This window comes from Herpailurus yagouaroundi, unplaced genomic scaffold (genome assembly GCF_014898765.1).
Source record: "Herpailurus yagouaroundi ecotype Mexico unplaced genomic scaffold, PumYag 182, whole genome shotgun sequence".
Taxonomy (NCBI): Eukaryota; Metazoa; Chordata; class Mammalia; order Carnivora; family Felidae; genus Herpailurus; species Herpailurus yagouaroundi.
The window spans coordinates 9,128,702-9,145,687 of record NW_024412413.1 but is presented as its reverse complement, the minus strand read 5'-3'; the positions used below and the strand labels follow the sequence as shown (position 1 = coordinate 9,145,687).

Here is a 16,986-nt window from a genome sequence, read left to right as displayed (position 1 = left end):
GAGGGGTATCTTGCTCCAGGGCAAGGTTGGCAACATCAGAGCCGGTGTGAGAACCCAGGTTCCCCTGCCTGCAGCGCCTGCCTCCGGTGAGGGTGCTCAGAGCACCCCTTCAGTCTCATGAGCCCTTGGGGAGACCCCAGACGGTCTGTTTGAGGGTTCTGGGGCACAGAGTCAGGACAGTACTGCCCAGCTAGGAAGTGGCGGGGCCCGGAATCTGAACCCAGGACTGATGTCCTCTGCAAGGCGTCTGGTCCCTTCTCCCGGATTCCGTCTGAAGGCCGTTCACGTCCCAGACAGACTTTAAATATGCGAATTGCTTTGACATTGTGTCTTGAGGGTGTTTTACACCAGGGTTTCTTATTCCACGGATAAAAGGCAGTTCATCTAGCCAGCCCCTGTTGATGGACGTTGCGTGGTTTCCAAGTTTTTGTTCTTCCATACGGGGCTGCAGGACGCATCCTGTACACGTGTGATCCTTATATACACGTGGGATCAATGGCTAGACTCATCATCGCCGGTCAAAGTGTATGTGTATATATACACACACACACATATATTTTAAGGTTTATTTATTTATTTTGAGAGAGAGGTTGCGTGTGTACAAGTGCCCGCATGAGTGGGGGAAGGACAGAGAGAGAGAGAGGGAGGGTGAGAGGATCCCAAGCAGGCTCCGTGTTGCCAGCCCAGAGCCCAGCTTGAGGCTTGATCCCATGAACCATGAGATCACGACCCAAGCCTAAACCAAGAGTCGGATGCTTAACTGAGAGCCTCCCAGGCACCCCAAAGTGTATGTATATTTTTATGCTTCTTTCTTAAAGGTATAAATCGCGTTTAGCGGTGGACACAACTAAAGTGTAGAGCTGAATGATGTTTTACGTGGGTCCACGCCAGTGTGAAGCTACCCAGAGAAACTTAGGGGGCCTAGGGAGGCTCCCTCCTGCCCCTTGCCGGTTCCTGTCCCCCTCACCCCAAAGCGGCCACTGTTCTGACCTCTATCGCCGTAGATTTGTTTTGCCTGTTCTTGAGGTTTCTTTAAATGCAGGATGCTACCTTTTGTGTCTGCTTCTTTGGCTCAGTGTAATGTGTCTTTGCGATTCACCCACGTTCTTGTGGGTTTTATTTCTTTTTCATTGCTGTGGGTATATATTGAGCAAATATACGACTACTTATTTTTTTTTTTTTTTGTTTTTTCATTCTACTGTTGACTTGGGTTGTTCCTGTTTTTTTTTTTTTTTTTTTTTTTTCTTTTTTGGCTCTTATGACTCATGCTTATTCTCGTACATATCTTTGGTGGATATAGCCATCCTTTCTTTTGGGTAAATACCCAGGAGTGGAATTGTTAAGGATGCACGTACGTTTAGCTTTAGTAGATTTTGTCAAATGGCTTTCCAAGATGGTTGCGTTCAATGTCGGCTAGCAAAGTCTGAGAGCTCCGGTGGCCCGGCATCCTCAGTGACATTTGGTAACGTCAGTCCTTTTCACTGTCACTCTTCCAGGGAGAGTGCAGTGGTACCTTATTGTGGTTTTAATTTGTTTTGCCCTGATGACTAGTGACGGTTGGCACTTTTCACATGTATCCTCTTACGAAGTGTCTGTTACAGTCTTTTGCTGTTTTTAGATTGGGTGGTCTTTCTTTTTATTATAAATTTGCAGTGGTTCTTTGTATTCTCGATTTGAGTCCTTTGGTGGATAGATATGTTGAGTCCTTTGGTGGATAGATAGATATGTCTCTTAATGGTGCTGTTGGACGATGAAGCCCTTAGTTGTAATGAAGTCCAGATTACCAGTCGTTTTTTCAGTATTGCTTTTTGTGTCCAGTTTAATCTTTTCTTAACCCAAGGTGATGAAAATATCCTCCAGTGTTTTCTTTTAGAAGCTTTCCTGTTTTATCTTTCACATTTGGGTCTGTATTCCGTCTCTTAGTGTGGTATGTACAGATTCCCTTTTTGTACAGATATTCAGTTGTCCCAGCAGCATTGGTTGAGAAGTCCACCCTTTTTCCACTGAATTGCAGGGGTGCCTTTATTACTGCCAGGTGGCCATTTGTATTTGGGTCGGATGTGTACGTGTTCATTGTTGGCGGATGCCGCTAAATTGCCCCCCAAAAAGTTTATATCAATTTACACTCCCACCAACAGTGTATGCGCATGTGTGTTTGTGCTCACTCTTTTCCGCACTCAGTACCATCGGCCTGAAATATTTGCCATTTGGATGGGTGTAAAATGATCTCGGTGTTAGTTTTGTTTGCATTTTCCTGTTATCAGTCAAGTGAGCGTCTCTTCCTGTATATTGGTACATTGGCTTCCCCCCACCCCCCGCCAAGCATCTTGGCCATTTTTATTTCTTCTGTGAAATTTTTCTCTTTTCTTCTCTTTTCTTTTCTCTTTTCTTTTCTTTTCTTTTGTCCTTTTACCCCCTAGTGGGGGCACAGGTGGTTTTGAGTGACAGGTGGTTTTAACATAGTCTAGATGTCTTCTATTTGTTTTATATATTGCCAATACTTATCCCAGGGCAGTGGCAATCTCTAGCTTGTTTTTGTAAATAAAGTTTTATTGGAACACGGCCATACCCACTTGTTTACCTATTTCCTATGACTGTTTCGCATTTCAAGAGTGCAGTTGAGTAATTGGCACAGAGACCATATGGCCCTATCTGGCCCTTTACAGAAAAAGTTTGCCTACCTCTACTTTTTATTTATTTATTTATTTATTTATTTATTTATTTATTTAGCTTGTCTTTTTACTTAGTATGCTCTCTTTTGTCTCATAGAAGTTTTACATTTTTATATAGTCAATCTTGAACTTTGCCTTTGTAGAATTTGTATTTGTAGATTTTATCCAGGAAAGCCTTACACGTATATCTTTTTTTTTCCTCAATTATTTCTTTTAAGTTTATTTATTTCATTTGAGAGAGAGAGGAAGAGAAAGAGAGGAGGCAGAGAGAGAGGGAAAGAGAATGAATCCCAAGCAGACTCTGTACGGGCAATGTAGAGCCCGATGCGGGACTCAAACTCATGAAATGTGACATCGTGACCTGAGCCCGAAACCAAGAGTCAGACACTTAACTGACTGAGGCACCCAGGTATCCCGGGCCTTATATATATTGAGTTAACAGAAATATTTCCCATTCTCTTGTAATATTTTTGTGATTATGTTTGTTGCATTTATGATTTTTAATCCACCAGAAGTTTATTATTTTAAATTTTGTAATATATTTTGCTTAACCTAATATATCCAAAAGATTACTATTTTCAATATGCAATCAATATAAATAATTAATAATGAGATTATTTACATTCTTTTTTTTTTCTTTTGATACCAAGTCTTCAAGAAGTTTATTTTTGTATATGGTGTGAGGTAGGGATCTATTCTTTTTCCAGATAACAGTTGTCTCAGAAGCATTTATTGTTTAATTCTTCTTCTCCCCATGGATCTGAAAAGGTGTTTCTGTAATAGACTAAGTTCTGTTTTATGTATGGGTTTGTCCCTGTGCTCTGTGGTGTTCCATGAATCTTTCTGTTCCTCTTGCAATACTATACACTCTAGTAATAATTGTAGTTGTATTTTGCTCTCTTGTAAGACTGGACTCCACTCCTCTTTCTCCTTTTAAAAAACCTGTCTTGCCTATTCTTCCATCCAGATAAATCCTAGAACCATCTGTCCAGGTTCCACAGACACAAACAAGTTGGGATTTTGATTGGGTTGCAATGACTCATTGTTTAACCTCACAGGACGGGTAGGGCAGAGATTGTCATCTCTGTCTTACAGATGAGGAAACTGAGGTCTGGAGAGAGGAAGTTAACAGCCCAAGGTTACATAGATGGGAAGGGGTGGGGCAGGCAGAGGATCAGATCCTCATCTGTTGGATCAGTAGAATTCAACGTTTGTTGATTAAACGTGTACTCTGTGCTGACCAAACAGTGTATGGGGACTGGGGAGCCTGAGACCCTGTCCTTGTCCTAAAAGAGCTTCAGGCTCCAAGAGAAGTTGGGTACATATGCCCTAGGAGCAATGCGGGTGTGTGCAGGGCACAGTCTGGCCACAGCGGGTCAGGGACTAGCCCTGCTCCATCCTGGGGAGGCCCCCTTAGGGAAGGGACCCTAGAACTGACTGCAGTGGGTCAGTGGGAGATTTTTTCACCATGGGGAAGGGCGTCCCAGGTGGGGGAACAACATAGGCCAAGGTCTAGAGGCAGTGACAGGACCTGTTGGGACAGTTCTGTCACACTACGTGGCCTTTCCCCTTCCTGCTCCTCCTGGTGGTGACCCCTCCCCGTCTCTTCTTGGGCCCCCCCCCCCCCCGCCATCACCTGTGCACAGACAAGGGGATGTGGCCCTGCCCCCCTACTACCAGCCAGAGGAGGACGACGAGATGCCCTTCATCTGCTCCCTTTCGGGGGACAATGGCATCATGGGCTGCCACGAGATCCCCCCACTCAAGGAGCAGGGCCGTGAGTGCTGCCTGTCCAAGGACGATGTCTACGACTTCGGGGCGGGGCGCCAGGACCTCAATGCCAGCGGGCTCTGCGTCAACTGGAACCGCTACTATAACGTGTGCCGCACGGGCAGCGCCAACCCCCACAAGGGTGCCATCAATTTCGACAACATCGGCTACGCCTGGATCGTCATCTTCCAGGTGAGGCCGCTCAGGCCTGGCACCGGCGCACAGGCTGGGGCCCGGGAGACTGGAGTGGGGTGGGGTGAGGGGCGGGGGGAACAGCTTCTTCTGGCAGGGAGGGCTCCGTGCTAGGTGTTGGCTGCCTGTTTCACTGAAATCTGCCCGACTTGCTGGCACGATGGGCGTTATCGTGCCCCTATTGTAGACAGAGCAACTGAGGTTCGAGAGAAAGGAAGCAAGCTATTTGATGGATCACATGCTGGTTAGTGGAGAGTCAGGATTTTAACCCCGGGCCGGGTGCCCCCAAAGCCTGTGCTCTTTGTGGAAGCCCAGGTTGCCTGGGGACCGATGGATCCCGGCGGTGAGGTACAGACCTAGAGGGGAGAGACCAGACTCGCGCCTGTTAGAGGGGCTGACCAGGCAAGGCCTGCACACAGGACGCGGGGGAAAAGACATTCCTGGTGGAGGTGACCCCCTGAGCCAAGGCCTGAGTGCAGGGAAGGTTCAAGGTGAGCACCAAGGAGCTGTCTGTCTGTCTGGGTAGAATCTCTCGGACCTTTTTCGTTGATCAGTCAGTAAGAAATACATTTTACTCGGTGCACACATATACCCACACTCACAGTGTTAACTTTACTGTGTGCCTTGCACGGCCCCACTGCGCTGCAGACGACCGGGGTGGGGCGTGTTGAGGAAACGAGGGCTCCAAGACTGGGTACCGCTTCCCGCCTCTGTGCCTCAGTTTTTCACCTTTAACGTGGGGGTAATAACAGCCCCCTCTCACCCTGAGTGTCTGAGAAGAAGAAGCTAGATGATGGGAGCCGAACAGTCAGCAAAGTGTGGAGTGAGTGCTTGGTAACGGTCACCTTCCCGCTGCCCTCGGAAGGAAGAACAGGGCTGGAGCAGGGGGTGGTGGCTGAGAAGCCCCGAGAAGAGGGAGGGCCTTATCAAAGCGGCTGCTCTGTGTGCTTTGCTCTGGGGAGCATCGAGATCACAGAATTCAGAGCTGCAAGGCGTGATGTGATGTGATCACAGCCCAGCAGCTGTGTTTTGAGACCCTCAGCCCCCAGGGGTGTGAATGGGTTGCCTGGGAGAGGGCAGTTGCTAGGGAGCGCCCAGCGTTTGCTTTGCCCGAGGCTGCTCTGCCTCCCTCTCTGGGAAGGAGAACGGGGGTAACAGTCACACCAGCCCCATCATAGCCACACTCCTGGGCTCAGCTGAGCTGTACCCTAGGCCCAGCTGGTGAGCTGGAGTTGGAGTCCAGGGCCCCCTGCTTCCAGCCCTCCTGCCTCGGTGAGGGAGACTGGAGAGGGGCAGGCTCTGGAGCAAGAGGGACCAGGCTCAAGTCTGGCTCCCCGCCTTCCTGGCTGTGTGACAGAGGGCAAATACTGGAGCCTCTCTGAACCTCAGTTTTCTCACCCGTGTATGGGCGACGAGGATGGCCGTCCCATGGAGCCTTGTGGAGAGTTCGAGAGAGAATGTGTGCCCAGCAGTCTGGCACACAGTGGGGCCTCTGTCTGGGGCGCTGCGTTGGTCGCCTGTCTTTCCTGAGGGTGCCGCCTTTCCTGTCTCGGGCTCACCGGTCCTCTGCTCTGTTCTGGCTGCAGGTGATTACCCTGGAAGGCTGGGTGGAGATCATGTACTATGTGATGGATGCTCACTCCTTCTACAACTTCATCTACTTTATCCTGCTTATCATAGTACGTGTCAGGGTAGCTGGGGCTCTCTGGGGAAGCTCACGGACCCAGGGACCAGGGATGGGACTGGGGGGTTCCCAGGGAGCCCCTCAGAGCCAAGAGAGCTGAGTGGGAGGGAGCAGGAGGGGCAGGGTTTCTTTCTTTTTTTTTTTTTTTAATTTTAAGTCATCCGTACACCCAACACGGGGCTCGAACTCACAGTCCTGAGACCAAGAGTCGGGTGCTTCACTGACTGAACCAGCCAAGCCATTTTTAAATGCCTCCGAGCAGCGGGTGACTGAAGGGACTCATCAGCGCGGCTGCGGGAAGCACCCATCACTCTCGATTGCCTTCATTTCTCATTTCTGGGCGTTTAAGACCATCTAGTCGCTCCTGCTCGTGTTTCTCTGCCTCGTAGTCTCTGCGAATACATTCTTCTCACGACCGTAGCTAGGTGCAGCCCCAGGATGGGAGCTTGTCTAGGGCTCCAGCTTGTTCCTCTTTTCCCGTGGTGGGAAGGGGAGATGCTCTGAAACAGAAGCCCGGGGCTGCTTCCCCACAGGGCTCCCTGAAATTCTCGGATGCAGGGGGCGGGGGTGGCTTAGGGGGTGGAGGCAGGGCTCTGTCTGCCTCACGGAGCGGGGTCCTTCCGGGAAGCCCCTCCTGCCTCCCTCCACAGTCTGCCCAGAGCGAGCTTATCCACCTTGTCATGCCTGACCGCGGCTTCAGCCACAGCACGATCCCCAAAATGTCAAGGTGATTCTCTCCTGGGCGAGTCAGTGCTGGCTCACTCCCTACTGCTGTGAGGCTGGATTCTCTGGTGTCCCGATGGTGGGAGAGGGCATGCTGGGCTCTCTGGGGCAGCACCTTTTCCTGAGCTGGTGGGACCTTGACCTGAGGGTTCAGGACATGCTGGCAAGTGACCCGAGACGTACCTGCTGTTGGTTTTGCTCTGATGCCTTCCTGGGGGATGCAGGGGCCTTGGACCTGTAAAGAGACCCCCAGATAAAAAGAAGGGGGTTGAGACTTTGTTCAGCATTGCCCTTCATCCATTGGTTTGTTCATTCCCCAGCACCATCAGGGAGACCTGCCCTGCTCCAGGCCCTGAGCCGAACACTGGGCACTGAGCAGTGAGGTGGGCCCAGCCTTGTCCTCGAGGAGCTCACAGTCTTGGGCGGGGGGCGGGAAGATGGGCTACGCTTGACATTGACCAGATAGCATATTAGGAGCCACGGCAGAAGGAATCCTGAGAGGTTGAGGGAGCCCAAAGGAGTTTTCTAATCTAGCTTGGAGGAGGAAGAGGGGAGTGAGAGGCTTCCTGGAGGAGGTGATTACCAGAACTGAGCCTTAAAGGCTGAGGGCAGGCAGCCAGGGGGAGAGCCTCTTGGGCAGGGGGCAACTTGCAGAGACCTTGACATGGACAGAGTCCTGACTGGAGGCACTTCGAACCACTGGGGTTGCTGGAGGAGCCTCAAATTCCAGAGAAGCACTGGAGAATGTGGTCTGCCCCTCCTGATAGAGTGAGGGGTGGGGATGTCAAGTTGATAACTCCCAGCGTGACACCAGCCACGTCTGTTAGCTCCCCCGAGTCCCGTGGGGGATGGTGACGGCACCTAGGCTTATGGGTTCTCAGGAGGATTAGATGAGACAGAGTCTGAGGCCTGCATGACCCCTGGCACACAGTAAGCCTCAATAAATGTGCCCTGCCACTTTTACTGCTGGTATTTTTGGGCCCCAGGTGGCTCTGTCACAAGAGAAAGGGTACTGGCAGGGGGCTGGGGATGTTGAACTTTTCTGGGTGCTGGGAAGGGTCCGGAGAGCAAAGCCTGAACCACCGGGCTTCCATTTTGCCTTCACAATCCTGGCCATGCAGGGGCACCTACCCATTCTGTTCCTCAGGTGAGGATCCTGAGCCCCAGAGAGGTGAGAGGTCCTCAGCCCTCAGACTCTGGTGCCCAGCGCTCCCTCTGGTTGGAAACGTGTTAAGCTTGTCTTGCCTGAGCCTTGGGTTTTACAGACGGGGAAACGGAGGTCCAGAAGGAAGGGGGGAGCTGCCTGGGTCACAGGGGCAGTGGCTGTAGAGGCAGGCTGTCTAGAAGCCTGATAGGTGTGAGCTCCCAGAGAGAAGGGTCTGCACCCTCTCCTTCTTGGTGACCCGTCACAGGGGCCCGATGCACAGCAGATCTCCAGGAGACGCTGGTGGAAGATAGAACCGAGAGGGCCAATGAGGGGCATCTTTGTACCTGGGGATTTTCTCAGGGTCCTCCAGCCAGGAAGCCCTCCCCTCAGCCCTCGATAACCCTAGAAGCCCAGCTCCCTCTTTGTGACGTGGGGACAGGAGGGGAGGGTGAATCAGTGGCTGGGACTGTGGCCTGCGTGAACTGCCTGGCAGGTAGCCCGGAGGAGGATGAAAAGCTGATAGGTGGACCCTCCTTGCTGGCCACTGATCTCTTTCAAGGGCTTAGCGAATGCCAGAGGAGGGGTCTGCCCTCTGGTAACTAGGGCCTACCTGTGCCCTCTGCGGCCTGTGGAGGCCACTGGAACCGGACCCTGCATCATGAGGCGGTGGGATTCTTAGTACTGACTGGGTAGTCTCCCCCCCCACCTCCATCCAAGCACAGATAAAGCCACACAAGTAAACCCTGTCTGAAGGAAGCTTCTCTTTTGTCTGGATGCCCAACTGAGGCCAGAGTGAAGGCCAGAGAGAGGGTAGGGCTGGGGTGGGACTCGGGGCCTGGATAGCCTGAGAGGGTGTGGGCCTCCCTCCCTGGCCTCAGCACTGACGTCCCTGGCCGGGGTCCGAGGGCCTGGGGGATCGGGCTTCAAAGCGGGTCCCAGTGGGGCCTGGGGAGCTGCCTGGGCCACCGCTGTCCTGGGGCCCTGGCCTCCTGTAGGAGCAAGGCCTCAGCAGTCTTTTCCTGTCCCTATCTGTGCCCGTGCCTCTCCGTCTCTCTGGGCCCTCCACCCTCTGCCCCTCTCTCTCCCCGCCTCCTCGCACCCATCACCCTGTGTCTCCCACGCCCTCCGCTTCTGCACTCTCTGAGCCTCCGTCCCTCCCTCTCGGTGTTTCTCCGCATCGTCTCTCTGTCCTTCCTGCCGGCTCTGGCTGTCTGTCTCCTGGCTCTGTCCTGTCCCTGCTCCGTGCCTCGGATTTGTCCCTGCCCCTCTTCCTCCTGTCCTCCTTTCTGCCTCGGTACCCCTCTGCTTCTCACCCCACCTCTGTCACCGCGTCACCACCTCTGCCTCCCCATTTTCTCTTTCTGTCTATCCCTTCTTTCCCCTCTCCCCCACATCTGCCTCCCCCCACCAATCTGTCCCCTCTGTTCCTGTCCCTGTCCCTGTCCTCTCCTCCCGTTGGTCACAGGTGGGCTCCTTCTTCATGATCAACCTGTGCCTCGTTGTCATAGCGACCCAGTTCTCGGAGACCAAGCAGCGGGAGCACCGGCTGATGCTGGAGCAGCGGCAGCGCTACCTGTCCTCCAGCACGGTGGCCAGCTATGCGGAGCCCGGCGACTGTTACGAGGAGATCTTCCAGTACGTCTGTCACATCTTGCGCAAGGCCAGGAGGCGTGCCCTGGGCCTCTACCAGGCCCTGCAGAGCCGGCGCCGGGCCCCGGGCCCGGGGGCGTCCCCCTCCGCCAAGCCCGGGCCCCGCGCCAAGGAGCCCAGGCATTACAGTAAGTGGTCCCGCCTTCCGCCGCCTCCGGGGTGCCCCGTTCAGGCCTCGTGTGCCTCCAGCGGGGGATTCTGGGGACCCCGCGACGGCACCGCTGGCGAACGCGCCCCCCTGTCTCCTCGGCACAGGCAGAGCCGTCCGGCAGGTTGAGAACCCGGGTCTTCCCTCGGGAGCTCCAGTCCGTGCCCCTTGCTCCCTCCCTGCTTTCCTGACCCCCTGCCGGTGCCCCGTCTGGGCTGGCCTCGGGCTGGGGGCACCCAGCACCCCGAGCCCTGGAGGATCCCCTTCCGACCCCAGTGCGGTCACACGTGGACCCAGGCTCCGCCCGGGATTCACATTTGAAAGAAACGGACGGTTGTCTATCCTGTCTGGTAAAACGCTAACGCTCCACTCCTCTCAGCCTGCCTCACGCCCCACGTGGCTTCCTGCTGCCACCACGTGCTAGCACGCCAGAGCAGTGACGACCAGCCACCTGGGATAAGGGGGCTGTGGCCACCGTGCTGAGGCATGGTGTGTCGGGGACCAGAGATCTTCTGTCTCTGGGCCGTTAGGCTCAGAAGGGGCTCTCCATTCACTCTCTTGTCTGTTCTAGAAAACAGTCCTGAGAAGAGGGCAGAGTGAGTTATATTATCCCGTTTTCAGATGGGGAAACCAAGGTTCAGATAGGTGAAGGGAGTCACCTGGGGTCACGTAGCGTGTCCGTGACAAAATCCGCATCAGGGACATCAGAGCTGGGTTTGCTGGGCCCGTGTCCAGAGGGAAATGAACGCTCCCGCTCAGCTCCCCACAGAAGGCAAATGCGCCCCAGGAGAGGAGTCCCGCCCCCCAGCTGGTGTCAAGACGGAAGTCAGCAGGGTCCCAGCCCCGGAGCAGGTGCACGGCATGTGACCTGGACAGCCTGGGCCCCTCTGTGGGCCTCAGTCTCCTGCTCCGTCAGGTCGAGGATGAGGCTCACGCGCAGGGGGAGTCAGCCACCCCCGGGCCCTGCCCCTGCAGCTCTCAAGCCCTGAGATTCTTGGGAGGCAAGCCGGAGAGAGAACTGATGCTTGAAGCTGCCGCCCACCCCTCCTCGGGCGCCAGCCGTCCAGGCGTGGTCTTGCGGGAGGCTCCAGGTGGCCCGTGGGCTGGCCCAGCACGTGGACGGGGCAGCTGGGGTCTGCCTGCAGGGTCCCTGGATGACGCGGGCTTCTTGCTGCTGCCCCCACCCTCTCCGGGGAAGCTGTGTGGAAAGGAGTCCAGGGGGCTCTCTGGAGGGGGACCTTGCCCCCTGCCCCTGGGCCTCAGTACCCTCCCGCTTCCCTGGGAAACAAGTTTCAGGGGGCCCAGCCCCAGGCACGAGTGGGGCTGAGGTGGGCCTTACTGAAGTGGGATTGACCCCGGGCTTCTGCCTGCCCACGCCGGCTCCCAGGGGATGAATGAATCAGAAGCCTCGTCCGGGGCTTCAGGAGATATTGGGAGGCAAATCTGGAAAGGGAGGGTAGGCATTACATGTTTTTCATTCCCTTTAATTATTATTATTCTTAAATGTTTATTTAGTTATTTTGAGAGAGAGAAAGAGAACACGCATGTGGGAGGGACAGGGTAGGGTGGGTAGAGAGAGAGAGAATCCTAAGCAGGCTCTGCACTGTGCCCCCATGGGGCTTGATCCCATGAACCCTGAGACCATAACCTGGGCAGACACCAGGACTCAGATGCCAGACGCCTGAGCCACCCAGGCACCCTCCCTTTAATATTACTAATAGCTTTTCTTTGCTTGCACCAGGAAAACGTGTATTTTAGGACAGTACAGGTAAACATAAAGGAGAGACCAAACCACCCAGGAAGAACCTCTCTGACACCTCCTTGAAATGGTTAAATATGGCAGAACTGTGGTCTAAGTCTGGTTCAGGCTTCTTAAACTCTCCCTGGGGCAGCACAGGGGGTGAACACTTCTGCCCCCCAACTCCCTGCTGTGCCTCCCGTCAGCCCCTCCTGCCTGCTTCCCCTGGAGCCATCCCGACTCTCAGGGGGCTTCTGGAGCAAGGGTTTGCCTCCTGCCCAGGGCTCCTGCCTCCCTCCCTCCCCGGGACACAAGCCCCACATACAGGTGGGAGGAGAATTGAAGATGGAGGGGTCACCTTGGCTCTCTCGAAGGGGCGTCCGTCCGCCACATCAAGCTGACTCTTTTAGAAGCTCTTTTAGAAACTCTTTCTCAGCCATTTCCCCAAGTCCAATGTGAGCAAGCAGGACCGTGGGAGGGCTGGGCCTCGGGCCAGGAGATGATGTAGCCAGGACAGGCGACAAACACACGTGCCCCAGGCACTGTTCTAGGCACGCCAACACATCCACAGTAGAACCCTCCCCACGGCCCTCGCTTGTCACAGGGGCCAGCCAAGCCCAGGGAGGTAAAGCCAATCCCCCAGGAGCTACAAGCCACTCGACCTCCTCACCCAGACGGAACCTGAGCCACAGGAACTTGAAGCACACATGTGTCCCAGGGTTAGCTTGACCCCTGGGGTGGGCAGGTCCTGCCCCCTCGGAGCCCCTCAAGCCTGTGTAAGCTGAGGCGCCGACCCTGCCTTGTGTTTGCTTCGCAGAGCTGTGCCCTCGACACAGTCCCCTGGACCCGATGCCCCACACACCGGTGCAGCCCATCTCTGCCATGCTGGCCTCCGATCCTGCCAGCTGTCCCCGCTGCCAGCACGAGGGGAGCCGGCGGCCCTCGGGCCCGGGCAGCACCGACTCGGGCCAGGAGGGCTCGGGCTCTGGTGGCTCAGGTGGTGACTCGGAGGAGGTGGATGGGGACGGGGCCCGGAGCAGCGAGGATGGGACCTCCTCAGGCCTGGAGAAGGAGGACGAGGAGGAACAGGCGGACGGGGCGGCCCGGCTGTGCGGGGATGTGTGGCGGGAGACCCGAGCCAAGCTTCGAGGCATCGTGGACAGCAAGTACTTCAACCGGGGCATCATGATGGCCATCTTGGTTAACACCGTCAGCATGGGCATCGAACACCATGAGCAGGCCAGTGGGGGCGGGCGCTGGGCGCGGGGGCGGGCATGGGCGCGGGGGGAGGGCTGGACGCCTAGGCCCAAGCCGGCCGCACGCAGCCTGAGCTGTTGGACATCCCCAGGGTGTCTGTCTCCCACCTGACCAGGGCCGGGTCCGATTCTGCCCTATGGCCTCAGTGCCCAGCCCCGGGCCCGGCCCAGAGGAGAGGGAAGCTCCAGGTGTGTGCCTAGTGGGTGAGTGAGCGAGGGAGGCGGAGCTGGTACTGGGGCCAGCTGGGTTGAGATCCAGCTCCCGTCTCCTGAGTGGCGCGGCCTGGACACCAGGCACCCACAGCCCTTCCCCTGTCCGTCCTGCCAAACCTGACTTCCGGTCATCGCCTTTCCCACGAGCCTTCCTGTCCATTCTCCCCCAAACAGCTGGCGTGATCTTTCCCGAGGCCGGGCTTTCCCCTCTCCCCAACCTGCCGCAGCTCCCCATTGCCCTCGGCACAAAACACAGACCTTTCCTCTGACAGCCAAGGTCCCTCTGTGGCAGTGCCTTCAGCAGGTTGGGCGTCCTCCTGTCCCTGATGTCCCCACATAGTCCACCCTCCACGCGGCCCGGCGGCACTGAGGGTGGCCCCAGGGTTGCCCTGCAAAGACTGTCCCCCGTCTCCCTCCTAGGCCAACCCTGTGGTTTCTTCTGTCCTCAGCACTGGGTGCGTGGAGTGCAGAGTGGGTGTCGGCTGAGTTCATGGTGTGTCCCAGGCCCCCTGGGCCATCGGGGTTCAGAGACATGGCCCCAAGGGAGATGGCAGGAGCACAGGGAGGATGTGTAAGAGATAAGAGGCTACTCGTAGGGACACAGGAAGGAAGGCTGTGGGGGGTTAGCACACATGTGCCCAGCAAATAGGTCATACCGTGGGTGACGGCCTGTGTGACAAGTCCATTCCTGGCTCCATTCAAAAAACACCATTTTCTGACTCACCTAGCCCCTGGGTGGGTTTCCTCTGTTGACCTGGCCCCTACCCCGTGAGGGCACCCCGCTTGGCAGCTAGTGACCCTGAGGCCTAGGGAGGGGATGTCACTGATCCAAGGTCCCACAGACAATCGGGTCAGATTTGAACCCACATATATATGTATATTTTTAACATTTATTTATTTTTGAGAGACAGAGAGAGGCAGAGCATGAGCAGGGGAGGGGGAGAGAGAGAGAGAGACAGAATCTGAAGCAGGCTCCAGGCTCTGAGCTGTTTGTTAGCACAGAGGCTGGCTCGGGGCTTACGAACCGCGAGACCATGATCTGAGCTGAAGTCGGACGCTCAACCGACTGAGCCACCCAGGTGCCCCACCCACATCTTTCTTTAACATTTATTTATTTTTGAGTGGGTGAGAGAGAGTGCGCAAGCTTGAGCAGGGGAGGGACAGAGAGAGAGGGAGACACAGAATCCGAGGCAGGCTTCAGGCTCCGAGCTGTCAGCACAGAGCCTGACACGGGGCTCGAACCCATAGAGCCATGAGATCACGACCTGAAGCGAAGTCGGACGCTCAACCGATTGAGCCACCCAGGCGCCCCTGAACCCACATCTTTCTGTGGCGAGACTGACACCCCCACGGGGTTCAGAATGTGGCACCCCCCTTTGCTTTCCTGCCGCCCGCTTTCTGCGGAGGCCCTCCACCCACCCACTGCACCCCGCGATGGGCCACACTTTCATTTCCCTCTTCATTAGCTCTCCAAGCGCTGGCTTCATTCAATTTCCTTAAATGCGGCCCCTGGGGCCGCAGCGACACTCTGTTTGGAGCTGCTGGTTTGCCAGCCATTCCAGCTTAATTAAAAAGGTCTCTGGGGAAGACTGGGGGGAAGGCTGTCTGCAGGGTAAAGCTGGTGAGAGAGGCAGCCCAGACCTCCTGGCCTAGGGCTCAGGCTCCTGGCCTTTCCTGGCCTAGGCTTGCCGGTGGGGTGGGGGCAGAAGCCTGGCTGGGCCAGCGGTCCCAGAGGGGGTCTCGTGGGGAAACAGTGATGTTGGGGTCCTGGCTCTAATTTCTGAGCGGCTTGTCACGGTGCTGCCTGGGCACGGTTCCCGCCAGGGGCTTGTGGGAAGCGGCTTGAGAGAGCCAATTTTCTGTCACTCGGGAGCTTCGAAAGCCTGATTTTAAACAGTTGGTAGCTTGGAATTGGCCATGGTGGGAGTCTTTACACCACAGAAATTGGCATATGCTACAGATCAGGGCCACTTTTCAGAGGCCTGTTTGCCAGGGTTCTGTGGGCCGCGGCCCCTCTGCCTCCCCACCAGCCCGATCTCAGGGCCTCCCTGCCTGGCCTGTACCCTGCTCACCCCCTGCTGCCCCTGCCTGGGCTCCTTCCCTGGTTCTGCCGCTGACCAGCAGGCGGCCTCGGGCAAGTCACTTGGCCTCCTTCAGCCAGCAGCTCCGTCTGTAACCGGCCCCGGGACCCTCTGCACAGAGGGGCTGGGAGGGTTGAATGCGTTAAGCAGCCCAGCACGTAGTAGGTGCTCACTAATTTGCAATTATTTATGAGTCTTCTGTTTGAACCTCACATCACCACCCTTGGGGTGAATTTACCTCCTGCTGTCTGGAGCCTCAAAAAATTAATGAATTTTTAAAAAAAGTGCGGGGGAGGGAGAATTTTTTAAAATGTTCTTTTTAAAGCAGCCCGGAGTGGCAGCCATTGTTCTGCTGAGCGCAGCGTGGGGCCTGCTCGGGGCCTGCTGGTATTTTTGCCCCGCTCCTCTCTGCTCCCAGACGTGGCTTGGCGGGAAACGATCCGCCCCCGTGTTTATTTTGAGCAGCCCCGTCTGAGGTGGTGCCTGCAGAGAGAGGTGGCCCAGGGCCACTGGGAGGCCGGGAGAGTGGGGAGGAGGAGAAGGAGAAGATGGGTGAACGCGCACAGCCCCTTTCCTGCAGGGGTGGAGACCGTGGAGGGGAGGCATCGCAGGGGCCTGGCAGGGAGACTGGCGCGGCCATGGGGACAACAGGTAGTGACCGTGGGGCACAGCCTGGGCATTGCTCTCTCACTCCATCCGCCACCCCTGCCTCTGTGGTCTCAGGTGCCCAAATGAGAGGTGAGACTGCAGGTGTCTCCGGCCAAAGTGGCCATTGCTACCCAGATCACAAGGGGTTCCCACGTCTCTAGGTTCCTCATGGTCAAAGATGCTGTTCCTTGCAGGGACTGGCCTGGGAGGCGGTGACAGGTAAAAGGGGGGGGGTCATCCAGGCAGGGGCCTGCTTGTGACCCATGAGGTGGTCGGACGGGGCTGAAATCTGCTCTTTGGCTGAGGCTACATGACAAGCAGGCGGATGGGGTCAGATTCCTCCATCATTACTCACTGTCGTGTGTTGCCATATTTCTTCCCCTTGTGATCCTCATGGCTGCCCGATGGGGCAGGCAAGGCGAGTGTCTCATATCCATTGAGCAGATGGGGAAGCTGAGGCATGCCCAGGTGATATGGTGAGCAACTGAGAGAGCAGGGCTCCAGGATGCCAAGGTGGAGGCGGAGGTTCCACAAAGCAGACAGGAGGCAGGGGGGGAGGTCTGGGTGGGGAAGCCTTGCTCCCGGGGGCAGTCCCTATGGCCCCCTTCTTCCTCCCCCGGCACTCCCCTCTCCAGGCGCATGACTCCTCCCAAGGCGGGCAAGGCTGCCCTCAGTCCCATCCCATCCTGGACCTGAAGGAGGTCACCGAGTTGGACAACAAGAAACAGAGGGCTTGGCTGGATGGGCAGCAGGGATGGGGTGCAGGAAGCCCCCCGGGGCCGGCTAGGGCATGTCCACTGGCCCCTACTCACAGGAGAGTGCATTCAAGGCCTCCAGACCAGTGGATGGGTCAAAGCAGTCTTTATTTTCCCTTCTGCAGCCCCCACATCACTGCTGACCCAGGTCTGGGAGGACTCTGGGAAGAGGAGGACAGGCTGGCTTAATGCCCAGCATTCCAGCTCTGTGGGCGCTTAGGGGAGAGAGCCAACATGGGCTGCAGTCAGGGAAGCCTTCCCAAAGGCAGTGGCACGGGCAATGGCTCCTGAAGGTTGACTACGAGTTCA

The 16,986-nt window shown here is 56.1% G+C and overlaps 1 protein-coding gene across 1 annotated transcript in view; it reads left to right on the top strand.

Annotated features, from left to right (window-relative positions):
- The window catches only part of CACNA1I (calcium voltage-gated channel subunit alpha1 I), a 100,799-nt gene that overhangs the window by 63,147 nt on the left and 20,666 nt on the right, over positions 1-16,986 (top strand). Inside the window, exons 7-10 of the mRNA XM_040490775.1 lie at positions 4,319-4,634; positions 6,221-6,313; positions 9,654-9,966; positions 12,542-12,963. Coding sequence (XP_040346709.1) covers positions 4,319-4,634; positions 6,221-6,313; positions 9,654-9,966; positions 12,542-12,963 — 1,144 coding nt within the window. The remainder of the gene's footprint in view (positions 1-4,318; positions 4,635-6,220; positions 6,314-9,653; positions 9,967-12,541; positions 12,964-16,986) is intronic.